This window comes from Notolepis coatsorum (genome assembly GCF_963971535.1).
Source record: "Notolepis coatsorum genome assembly, chromosome: 3".
Taxonomy (NCBI): domain Eukaryota; kingdom Metazoa; phylum Chordata; class Actinopteri; order Aulopiformes; family Paralepididae; genus Notolepis; species Notolepis coatsorum.
The window spans coordinates 731,263-744,753 of NC_140167.1; the positions used below are offsets into that span (position 1 = coordinate 731,263).

At 45.1% G+C, this 13,491-nt stretch overlaps 1 protein-coding gene across 1 annotated transcript in view; it reads left to right on the plus strand.

Annotated features, from left to right (window-relative positions):
* The window catches only part of syne1b (spectrin repeat containing, nuclear envelope 1b), a gene marked incomplete at its 5' end in the record, with an annotated part of 448,744 nt that overhangs the window by 51,162 nt on the left and 384,091 nt on the right, over window positions 1-13,491 (plus strand). The window contains 4 exon segments of the mRNA XM_084310306.1: window positions 754-846; window positions 1,801-1,985; window positions 5,509-5,708; window positions 12,461-12,570. Coding sequence (XP_084166432.1) covers window positions 754-846; window positions 1,801-1,985; window positions 5,509-5,708; window positions 12,461-12,570 — 588 coding nt within the window.

Here is a 13,491-nt window from a genome sequence, read left to right on the forward strand (position 1 = left end):
ATACGTGACAATCAGTGCAAGACATGTGTGATGAAAGAACATAAACATCTATTTAGATTTCTTGACATGACTCTCTCCCACCATGCCTCAACTCAGTCAGTGTATCGAGGATCTCCGCTCAGTCACTGTTAAAACACCTTGTGTGTGTGTTCATCAACCATATGCATACCTGTGTCCTACCTGTTTTTATTACTTTATATCTTGCATCATATTATTTTGTTTTTATTACTTTCATTGCTTTAATCTTATATCTTGCATCACATTATTTTGTTTTTATCAACCTGCCTGTGAAGCACTTTGGTGCCAGCTGCCGCTGCCTGGAAATGTGCTATACAAATAAAATGTACTTGACTTGACTTGACTTACCTCTTGTTTGATGCACGGCGTGTTCTGTGGCTAAACAAACGCTTTGATCGAGTCATTCTCTTCTCTTTGCCGCTGTAGTCCATCGTCTTCCTTTGATAGCTTGTTGAAGACATCGTTTTCTCTTTTTAAACGTTTTATATTTATTAGTTTTACCTTCCTCTGTGTCTCCCATGGCTGTCTCTGCCTCACTGGCTCTGGCTATAATATAATATACTGCTGTCTCGCAGCTACTGAGGTGCATCAAAGGCCTGACTTTGACGACTGAGAGAAGAGCTTGAAATAAGCATCTTGAAAATGTGTTTTCACCTCCAAAAAAAAAATACCTACAGATGGGCCTGTGTTGTTTTACATTTCTTTGTTTTTAATTATCCTCTTTTCCTTGTCCAGATTAAACTAGTTAACATTCACGCCACTGACATAGCAGATGGCAGACCGTCAATTGTCCTTGGGTTGATATGGACCATCATCCTCTACTTCCAGGTAACGTGTTCATCTCTTCCACCGGCAAATCCTCCTAGTTGCCATGGTTACAGTGGTTAGGCGCTATGGGGGGGGGGGTCACGTTATTCAGAAGGATTGCTATTTATTGATTGATATTGGATTGCTTGGTAATGGGTTGTGTGATATAGTGTGACATTCTCAGATGTTTCAGATTAAAATCTGACCTAAATGTTTGCTTTTTTTATCATTAATTTAGACAATAAACATTTGTATCATGAATATAAATTTAAATCTTTTTTAAATTTTTTTACACGATAACACAGATAAACAAAATCTGTGTATATTGTCCAGCTATAGTGCAACAGGACTCTATACAAATCCCTGACCTACTCTTACTAGTTACGCTGCTGGCCAGTATGACTTACTATAGTACCACAGTGTCTTTTAGGGCTGACCTCGACTAGTCAAATAATCGATCGAAAGAAGCCGTAGTCGACTGCTAACCTCTTAGTCGAATGCACATTTATTTTTTAAGTATAATATATATATAAATTATAATATTTTTTTATCGTTCTTTCCAAAAACAAAGAAGCATAGCTAACGCTATCGGCACATTTTGGCCAATCAAAGTCGACTATACAAATCTTTAGTCGGGGACAGGCCTAGTGTCTTTATACCCGTATCACTGTACACATTAATACTACAACTCTGTACACACTGTATATCTGGGTGCAGTGCATGGGATGCCTGGTTTTTTTAAGTGAATCCCCCAATGTAAAAAATTAAAATAAATCTAACCCTAACTAACCTTACTGTCATGCACTTGTCCTAATAAAGTAACCTACACTGTAGCACTCAACACTTTGATGAACATGGTTACTCAGCTGATAGAGTTGTGCCCTTCCTTCCTGATGGCTTGTCGTACAGAACTTCGCTTTGGATAAAAGCGTTTCAGCTAAATGACTAAATGTAAATGTAACCTTCCTGTTGCAGATTGAGGAGTTGACCAGCAACCTGCCAGCCCTCCAGGGGGCGCTGTCCAGCAGCAACTCCTCTGTGGACAGCATGGCCAGCAGCTCTGAGGCCGGCAGCCCGCCCGTGAAGAGGAAGGTGGTCCCCAAGTTCCAGGGCAACGCCAAGCGGGCGCTGCTCAGATGGGTGCAGTGCACCTCCACCAAGTACGTAGCTCGCTGGCACGGACCTTTCTCTGCTGCTGCTGCTGTGTGGTTTATACCTCCGTCTTATCAATTATTGATTGATTGATTGATTGAACATTGTATTAACAGATTGCAGAATGGGTACAATACAGTACGGCTCAATACACACAATTGTTAAGGGGATGCAGACCAGAGAAAGACTTTCGTCTTGTTTACATCAGGGTCCCCCATTTTCAATTCATCATGACATGACTTACACAACATACAGATAGACAGTACTGCTACATCCAGACATTTATGACATACAAGATATACAAATATACAGTACAGTTTATTTACAGACAGTAAACATATATCTCTGGGAATCACCAGAGATACAATATTTATTAGTTTATTTGTCAGGGACGATGGAAAAGGAAACATTGTAGCAAGTTACAACAACATGATACATATGTATTGCATGTAGGATTTCTAGCCGAGGCTAATTTGCAGCCCCTGTCCCTGGTGAGGCCTTCCTACTTAAAGGTGGTCATTACGTATCATCAGGGATGCACCGAATATTCGGCCGGCGATAATTATCGGCCGAAAATGGCTAAAAAGGCTCTTTCGGCTTTCGGCACCGAAAATAGATCACAGAATGTCAAAGAACAGGGTTGCGTAACGTTCATAACCTAAAGTGTTGTTGTGATGACATAATCAAAACGTGCAACGTGTAACATGAGCAGCTTGGCAGCTCTTCCTGCGTTCTGCAGCCTGTGATAACTAACTCCTCTTGGGAGTTGCGCTGTTTCTATAAACTCCGCGAGCAACACATCCAATAAATGCGTCTTTAACATGCTTTATATCCTCGCCATTACTATATGCCCGTAGCGGTTAAACGTTAGCGTTAAGCTAGCTCCATTCCTCTTTGACCCGTCTCTCGTAAGCTACGTCATCCCCCGCTAAGAGTCATGGGAGACAGTCCTGTGTCTTTATGCAGATCTTTATGCAGTTTTAAAGCACCTTGGCTTTGTTCTGAATGCACTTTGTTGTAGTTATCCTACAGAGAAAAGAAAATGCACTTGACTTTAATGCACATTTTGTTGTATGCAAAGAGAAAATGTTTAAATTGTACAATCTTTCAGCAGTCAGTCTGGAATTAATGTATGCATTCAAAAGTGCTGAATAAATGTTTTATGGGCCCATAATAGTGATTATTAATATTATTTAAGTTAAGTTTAGCCATAATCATGTCTTTTGCCATAATCAGGTAGCTTAAAAAAATATATATATATATATATATATTAAACTAGATAGGACTCGTGCACATCTGGTTGGACCCCGACTGGAGGTGCAGGTCAGCGCAAGAGAGATAAATAAACTAAAAGGAGAAAACCTTCAAAGGAAAGAAGGGACCGCACACTCCACAGGACTCGTTTTTGCTTATTTATTGTTTGCACAACGCGTTTCGCTGTCGCTTCCTCAGGTGCGACAGCGACAGCGAAACGCGTTGTGCAAACAATAAATAAGCAAAAACGAGTCCTGTGGAGTGTGCGGTCCCTTCTTTCCTTTGAAGGTTTTCTCCTTTTAGTTTATATATATATATATATTTATATTAATCATTTTCGGCCTTTCGGTTTTCGATATTTCGGTATCGGTTTCGGCCAAGAATTTCCCATTCGGTGCATCCCTAAGATTCATTACCAAAAATACATTAGTTAAAATGAGCACATAATTACATGTGTGCATGGCAATATATGTGTATGTGGATCTGTTTATGTGTGTGTGTCTGTGTGCATGCATGTGCATACTGTAATCTTAATATGTATGTATGTTTTTCTATGTGTGTCTGTTCCTATTATCACGATACTTAAAGGAACACGCCAACATTTTGCACAATGAATGGAAGCGGACAGTGCCGTTTAGCCTAGTCATTGTCCAACTAACACTTCTCCTGAAGGCTAACCGGTCATGTCCGCTTCCATTCATTGTGCTAAGCTAGGCTAACGTGCAGCCAGAAAGCTTTCTACTGAACGCACAGAGAGGAAACTGGTATCTATCTTCTTGTCTCTCTCTGGAGAAGATGGTAAGATAATCTCCCAAAATGTTGGCGTGTTCCTTTAAGTCACGATACGATAGTTTGCGATTTATTACCTTTCTTCAACTGAAGATTATGTCCAAATGGAAAACTGTCACCCTCTGCAATGAAAATATACAGTATATACAACATATTATGTATTATCTTATGAGATCAAGTTTTTTGTCTGCAAGTGTGGATAGCTTGTTGTGTATCTATAGCTGTATCTACTGTTACACCTGCACTCTGGTTGGACGGCAAACTTATTTTTGTTGTACTGTACTTGTGCTGTATGATGACAATACATTTTAATCTAATCTAATATAAATACCTGGTAACTTCTTGTAAGATCTGGCAGTGACTAAGTAATTATTTGTAATTATGGACAAGTGCGTTCTCAGGTAAATCTGATTGGATTGCAAAATAATTACATGGTGGTGGCTAGGTGGTGTAGTGGGCAAGGCGCTCGCCACCAATGCAGGAGACGCTGGGTTCGAGCCCAGCTCTCCGCATTGCTATCAGCTTGGCTGGTTGTTCATACTGACACAATTGGCAGTGTTAGGGGTGGGAAAGCTGGTGGGTGGGTCCGGGTCGTTGTAAACAGCGACTCCTACAGTTCGGTCGGGGTGCCTGCTCAGCGCGGATAGGATCTAAGGGCGGTAGTGTGATCCTTCCACACGTTACACGCTCTCAGTGAGAATCCGCACTGCCAGGTGAAAAGAAGCGGTGATTGGCTCGATGTGTGTCGGAGGAAGCAGGTGGTAGCCTCCACTCTCCCAGACCGACTGTGGGGGGTAAGTGCGCAGCGACCGGGAAGGGATTGGGAATTGGCATAACGACTAACATTGGGAGGGGAGAAAATCGGAGGAAAAAGGAGGGGGAAAGATCAATAAAAAATTAAAATAATAATAATAATAATTACATGGCATTTCCAAGTAATTAAGTTATTTCTGTGTTATTACATAGTAATTACCCTGTCATTTGTGTAACGTAATATGAAGTGCTACTGTTCTTTCTGTTCACTCTGTTATACTGTACTTGAGCTGTATAATGACAATACATTTTAATCTAATCTAAATCGAATCTAAAAGCGCCCTCGCCAGGCGTCAAGGCATCGAGGTCCCAGCTCAACATAAAGGACACAGCGGTCACCATTTCAAAGGGAGTTTATGTACTGTGTCATTAATATAGCCATCAATATCTTATGCTAAATTATTAGGGCCGATTACAACAAGTCTGAGTCCTCGTCTGCACATTCCGAGGCCGAATGCAGTCAGTGCTCGAGTCCAAGTCCAAGTCCGAGTCATCAGTGCTCGAGTCCAAGTCGAGTCACAAGTCCTGAACATCAGTGCTGGACTCGAGTGCTACACCGCTGACCTGTGTAATGATGACAATACATTTGAATCTGATCTGATCATGTGCCCTCCGTCCTGCTCCTCATGTGCCCTCCGTCCTGCTCCTCATGTGCCCTCCGTCCTCCTCCTCCAGGCGTCAGGGCATCGAGGTGAGGGACTTCGGGCCCAGCTGGCGCAGCGGCGTGGCCTTCCACTCGGTGATCCAGGCCATCCAGCCGGACCTGGTGCCCGACATGGAGGCGGTGCGGAGGAGGAGCAACCGGGAGAACCTGGAGGAGGCCTTCAGGCTGGCAGAGGACCAGCTGGGCATCCCGCGGCTGCTGGACCCTGAAGGTGCCCCTCTCTCTGTCTAACCCTAACCCATCCCCCACCTGCTGGACCCTGAAGGTGCCCCTCTCTCTGTCTAACCCTAACCCATCCCCCATCCTGCTGGGCCCTGAAGGTGCCCCTCTCTCTGTCTAACCCTAACCCATCCCCCACCTGCTGGACCCTGAAGGTGCCCCTCTCTCTGTCTAACCCTAACCCATCCTGCTGGGCCCTGAAGGTGCCCCTCTCTCTCTGTCTAACCCTAACCCATCCCCCACCTGCTGGACCCTGAAGGTGCCCCTCTCTCTGTCTAACCCTAACCCATCCCCCACCTGCTGGACCCTGAAGGTGCCCCTCTCTCTGTCTAACCCTAACCCATCCCCCACCTGCTGGACCCTGAAGGTGCCCCTCTCTCTGTCTAACCCTAACCCATCCCCCACCTGCTGGACCCTGAAGGTGCCCCTCTCTCTGTCTAACCCTAACCCATCCTGCTGGACCCTGAAGGTGCCCCTCTCTCTCTGTCTAACCCTAACCCATCCCCCACCTGCTCGACCCTGAAGGTGCCCCTCTCTCCGTCTCTCCTCAGGCTATCTGCGTCTGCGGGGGAATTAAAGTCTTAACAAGTCTTAAATTCATAATTCTCAATTTATTATTATTAGGCTTATTTTATTCTTTATTCTTAGGCTTATTTTTCTTTTATTCTTATTCGTGACTAATTGTTTTGTCTACCTAAATGTTTACTGTGAGCGATTTGTAGTGCCTTAACCCTTTCACTACCACACTACAGAAGGTTATATTATCGTACTTGGCCATCGCGTCCCGCCTATCGAGATATACCTCATCTCATGTACCTATTGTACTCCACCAACGGAAAAACAAATACGCCAATCACCTGCCAGGTCCCGCCCCTATGGAGGCGTAGCCTATAAGACACTAGGCAGCTGTGTGGTTCCCGGTCCTGATCCAGCTACTGGTAGTCTGGAGAGGATGGACCCTTCTGTGGTTGATACCATCTGGAATGCGCATGCTCCCTCCAATGTCGCGCTTTACGCGGGCAGATGGCGTATGTTCCAAGTGTGGTGTAAGGCGGGGGGCCGGGACCCGGTGTCCTGCCCCCTGGATGCTGTCCTTAGTTACCTCCAGTCTCTCCTTGATAGACTGTCGGCTTCGACGGAGTTCTTCCGCTCCAGGGATATTGTGGTTCAGGCGTTTCATCCACCTCCTCACGCTAGTGAGTTAGATGCGGGCCTTCACCTGTCATGTCCGGTCCGTGCTTTGGGAATTACCTCAGCCGTACTCAGGACCTCGGGGTCACCGATCAGCTTTTTGTCTGTCACGGTGGTTCTCATGCCGGTAAGGCACTATCGAACAATGCCTGTCCCATTGGTTGTGCGAGGGCATTGCCCTTTGCTACACGTTGGCCGGGCTGGATCCCCCTGGGGGCGTCAGGGGCCACTCCACTCGTGGGGTGGCAGCCTCTGCCGCTCTGCTGGGTGGGGCCTCGGTGGAGGACATCTGTGCTGCAGCTTTATGGTCCTCCCCGGGCCCCTTTTTAAGGTTTTACCTCATGGACATGACCGGGGGTTCTGTCTCCCAGGCGGTTCTGGGGTCTGTGGCCTTTCCTGCTTCCCGTCCTTTGGTAGGGTAGCAGGAGTGTGTGGGTATGGGCCACAGTGTGTAGGTCACACGTGGTTCCGCCTGTGCTGTGTGTTCAAGGGGTTCTAGTTCCCTCTTGCTCGCACTCAGGTGGAGTTGACTGCGCCCCCCCTTCATTAGGAAGGATGGGGTGACGGGACTCCCCAACCCCTTGATGTGGGCTTACGGGTCCTCAGGGGGTACATCTGTCGGGCCTCGCGTCCGCTCTACCCCATATCTCGATAGGCTTAAGAGCGGGACGCGATGGCCAAGTACGATAATATAACGAAAGGTTATGTATATAACCTAGTTATATGAGTACTGGCTAAGCGTCCCGCTCTTAGGCGCCGGTTACACCTTTCGTTTCATTTTCGTTTCATTGTCAGATGAGTTTCGCCGCAACGTGGCAGCCTCGAGTCACACTTTCGTTTTTGTCACCTGAGCACAGTGATGTAGTACACTGCCAAAGCAGTAGGTGGCAGTAGGTGGCGAACATGAAGGCAATTTCAACCAATCAGAACTTGAATGTGCCAATACACTTCCTGCAAAACCTGCAAAAGAAAATGTCAACAAGGCGGGCGCCTATGGGCGCCACCATCTTTTGCCTATTTACCCAATGCAGCAATTCTTATTCAGCAAAGTCTAATAAAAGTGCAATAAACAAAACGGATACATTCACTGTGTGTTCTGCCTGTCATTTGTTGATGAAACAAAACTAACATCAACACAAGTGACCACCAAGAGCGGATAGTTTAGTCTAAAAAAAGATCGGTAGCTACATTGTTAGCTGCATGCTAACGTCAATGGAATTTGCCATTATAACAGTATAGCATTGTGGCTAGAAGCTAACGTTAGCTCACGCTAGTTAGCCAGCACCAAACTGATGATATCGGGAGCTATCAGTAGTTAGATAACATTAGAGACAACGCTGTGTGTATTAAACAAAGGTGAATAGATGACTGGGCAATTTTGTTTAATGCTTGTTAAGTTGAAAGAGGAGCTTTGAGCTAACACTAGCTCATGTTAGCCAGTGGCAGTGCCAATCGGTAATGCTAGCAGAATGAATGGATGTAAACTTTATTTAACATATTGCATATGGGTACAATACAATACAAAAACAATTGTTAAGGGAATGCAGACTGTTGTAGCTTGGACTGGGGTCCTTATAACAATAACTTGACAACACATAGTAGCTGCAGCTATTTGGGACAGCTCTGCTGTCACCGGAAGGGCACGCAGATGGTATCTACTGCGCATGGGCGTTTTCGCAACAACGGCTCCGTGCAGACTACACGACTGTTGTCGGCGAGTTTTTGGCGCTACTCCAAAACGCAAACACAATTTAGCGTTTCAGCTAGGGCCACAACGTATCCGCCAAAAAACGCCAAAAAACGCATTTCTGTGTAAAAGGGACATCAAACGTATTCAAACGTATTCAAAAAACGACCACAAAAACACTAGTGTAACAAGCCCTGAGTTCCCTTTTGAGGGATCTTTTACTGGAAACAGGTTTTTTGGCGAGGAAGAGTGTTTGGTGACCATGCCTAGTGTCTTATAGGCTACGCCTCCATAGGGGCGGGACCCGGCAGGTGATGGGCGTATTTGTCTTTTCGTTGGTGGAGTACAATAGGTACATGAGATGAGGTATATCTCGATAGGCTTAAGAGCGGGACGCTTAGCCAGTACTCATATAACTAGGTTATATACATAACCTTTCGTTAATCTTGCACTACCACACTACAGAAGGTTAACCCTTTCACTACCACACTACAGAAGGTTAACCTTTCACTACCACACTACAGAAGGTTAATCTTGCACTACCACACTACAGAAGGTTAACCTTTCACTACCACACTACAGAAGGTTAACCTTTCACTACCACACTACAGAAGGTTAACCTTTCACTACCACACTACAGAGGGTTAACCTTTCACTACCACACTACAGAAGGTTAACCTTTCACTACCACACTACAGAAGGTTAACCCTTTCACTACCACACTACAGAAGGTTAACCCTTTCACTACCACACTACAGAAGGTTAACCTTTCACTACCACACTACAGAAGGTTAACACTTTCACTACCACACTACACAAGGTTAACCTTTCACTACCACACTACAGAAGGTTAACCCTTTCACTACCACACTACAGAAGGTTAACCCTTTCACTACCACACTACAGAAGGTTAACCCTTTCACTACCACACTACAGAAGGTTAACCCTTTCACTACCACACTACAAATGGTTAACCCTTTCACTACCACATTACAGAAGATTAACCATTTCACACTACAGAAGGTTAACCCTTTCACTACCACACTACAAATGGTTAACACGTTCACTATCACACTATAGAAGTTTAACCCTGTCACTACCACACTACAAAGGGTTAACGCTTTCACTACCACACTATAGAAGCTTAACCCTTTCACTACCATGGTTAACTTTCTGTAGTGTGGTAGTGAAAAGGTTAACCCTTTGTAGTGTGGTAGCGAAAGCGTTAACCCTTTGTAGTGCGGTAGTGACAGGGTTAAGGATAACACATCCGTTGTCAGTTCAGCTGTTCTCCTTTAGCGTGCGGTGTTGAAAACACCAGGGATCTGTGACTCTGACAGAACACACTTTATCTGAACGCTCTCATAATTTCTGTTGTGCACGACCCTGTCAGTAAAGCACACGGTGTGGAGACTTTATTTAGAGCACAGATTCCAGTGTCGTTACTTTCATGCGTGATGATGAATCACGACGACTCTGACAGACTCTGTGGCGGAGGAGGATTATTATTATCATGCTGTTGTTGTTTTATTTACGGCTCCTTGTCTTCCCTCTGTGTGTCTCTGGAGATATAGCCGTCTGCAGCAGCCCCGCTCTCTGTGTGTGTCCTGTCTGGAGAGAGGGAGGGGGGAGGGGGAGAGGGAGGGGGGGGAGGGAGAGAGGGGGAGAGGGTGGGGGGGAGAGGGAGAGGAGAGGAGAGGAGAGGGAGGGAAGGAGAGGAGAGGAGAGGAGAGGGAGGGGGAGAGGGAGGGGGGGGAGGGAGAGAGGGGGAGAGGGTGGGGGGGAGAGGGAGAGGAGAGGAGAGGAGAGGGAGGGAAGGAGAGGAGAGGAGAGGAGAGGGAGGGGGAGAGGGAGGGAGAGGAGAGGAGAGGGAGGGAAGGAGAGGGAGAGGAGAGGAGAGGGAGGGGAGAGAGGGGGGTGGGAGAGGGAGAGGAGAGGAGAGGGAGAGGAGAGAGGGGGAGAGGGAGAGAGGGGGAGAGGAGAGAGAGGGAGGGGGGGAGGGGGGGGAGGGAGGGAGCGGGAGGGAGCGGGAGGGAGAGGGAGAGATAGGGAGGGAGAGATGGGGAGAGGGAGGGAGAGAGAGAGAGAGAGACACACACACACACACACACACACACACACACACACACACACACACACACACACACACACACACACACACACACACACACAGAGAGACACACACAGAGAGAGAGAGGTTGTGTAGCAGGAGGAGCTGCACTCTACCACCTCTGCTTTTAGCCTGAACCTCATTTCTAGAAACATGAGGTCAAGGATGCAGATGAGAATATAATTAGCTTGTCAGCCAGCCTGAGGAGATGCTAAATGTGTCCTCCTTAAAGGGCGCAAAAGGTTTTTTATGTGTCATATTTACTTCAAGCCAAGAGTGATGGCTCCTGTGATCTTGTCAGCTGTGTCGTACACATACAGTACATACAGTACATCAGGTCCTGACGGCTGGAAATGACAGTGATTGGCTTCTGACCTGCAAAAAAGGAGAAATTGGATGAAATCTATTTATTCTTTTAACAAAAATCCATGTCAGTGTTATTCTCTTATTCACTTAACACATGCATTCAGTGAATAATAAATGTATGCACAAATCTGTAAAAAATTGCCCGGCTGTTGGGAGATAATAATAATATTAAATATATGAAATGTTTTTGTATTCAAGTCATTGTTTTTTGCGGGGCTCCTGTGAGCTCAAGTTCAAGTTTCTTTAATAGTTGTCATACAGAAGTACAGAATACTTTTATACAAAATGCTTCTTTCTGTTATGCTCCAGAGACTGTGCTAGACAAAAGATAAGTATGAATAAAATAGTATAGCATGTAAAAATAGAAGTACAAAATAGAAGTCACGTACATAGACACAGTGTTCAGTATATATACAATGTTCAATGCAGTATGATAACTGAGTTACCATACAATATACAATATACTATGCAATATACTAATATACAATACTATATAGTGCAAAGCAGAAATGGGATGAGGTACAATTTAGGTACAGTTTACAGTAAGGTGTACTGCGGTATGGGTTGTAGTGCAAATCCTTTACCAATAAATATAAAGTGTGTTTAGGTGTTCTAAAGTGTGGAGAGTGGGTGCTGCAGTGTGTTGTTTGTTTAAAGTGAGTGTGTGCGTGTGGATGTGTGTGTTGTGAGTGCATTTGATGGTTGTTGCATAGTGTTATTGTTCGTTGAGCAGCCTGATGGCCTGGGGATAGTGTGGTTTTTGTGTGATCACAGCCTTGATCCGCTGACGTACTGTCAGTGTTTTCAGTTGATCGAAGCCTTGATCCGCTGACGTACTGTCAGTGTTTACAGTAGGGCTGCACGATTAATCTAAAAGAAAATCGCGATCTCGATTCATAGACCTATGCAATCTCATTTCTAAATTATGATTTTTTTTAATGATGACGATTCTGACTTGAGTTATTTTGTATGTTACAAGAGACTTTTAAGTTTAAGTCAAGCACTTTCATATGTTATGTTTAAGTCAAGCACTTAGATATATGTTATGTTGTGAAAGAGTGCAATAAATGATTTTATTGAAAAAATAAGAATCGTGTGAGAGAATCGTGATCTCAATTCTTAGAGAGAAAAATCATGATTCACATTTTAGCAAGGCTCGTGCAGCCCTAGTTTACAGTCGATCACAGCCTCGATCAGCTGACGCACTGTCAGTGTTTACGGTGGCCAGCGGTGCATTATGAGACGCACTGTCAGTGTTTACGGTGGCCAGCGGTGCATTATGAGACGCACTGTCAGTGTTTACGGTGGCCAGCGGTGCATTATGAGACGCTCTCTGTGTCGCTCCGTAGATGTGGACGTGGACCCTAACCCTCTCTGTATTGCTCCGTAGATGTGGATGTGGATAAGCCGGATGAGAAGTCCATCATGACGTACGTGGCGCAGTTCCTCAAGCACTACCCCAACCCCCACCACTCCGAGACAGATGGGCACCAGGACGAGGTACCATATATCCGCCTATCTGTTACCGTATCGGGGGTGGACCAATTTGGTCGCCCAGGTGTCAAGTCGGCACAAATCAAATTAAATGGAACTTCCTGTTTAGTGGGTTGGGCTTCAAAATAAAAGCGTGGAATTGCCAACGTTTCCATTGTAATTGTCCATGCGTCTATTTCCACGCTTTTATTTTGAATGCCGACTAACTAAACCGGCGCCGTTTTACGTTGTTTGTACCGGCTTACTACCTGGGTAATTTGTCCACCCCCCTGTGTATATTGTGTTCAGTTCAGAGTATAATTCCTTTCTAATACAGAAACTGTGTTTAATGCAGACATGAAAGTTGCTTTAAGAAAACCTGCAGTTGTGCTTACGTAATTGTTGTGTGTTTGTGCTTTGGCTTTTTATATTATTCTCATGATTCAAGCTCCCATGATTCATATTAACCATCGCATGAACCTGTGAATCCCATCACCATCACCACAGTGGTCTCTATATTAGGGCTGGGACCTCGTGAAATGATTTCAGTGTCGATACCCAGCCCTGGTCTCCATCATAATCGACCTGTCTCAAACCCCGCCCTCTTCTCTCCATCCTCCAATCACAACTGTTGCTTCCCTCATTTTTTTTTACATATACATTTAGTCATTTAGCTGAGGCTTTTATCCAATCCAAAGCGACTTACAAGTTCTGTGGAACATTTTAGCATAGGACATATTAGCATAAAGGCAAAGTAGGTTACTTATTAGCAAAGTGCATAATAGTAAAAGACAGTACGAAGGTTAATACTTTAAAGTAAAAAAAAAACTACTAAAACTTTTACTCGGTATTGACTCACTCTTCAGTAGCCCTCTGACAAACAGTGGTGATTGGAGGATCTTGGAAAAGAGGGCGGGGCTTGAGATCAACTCACTCATTGCACCTCTC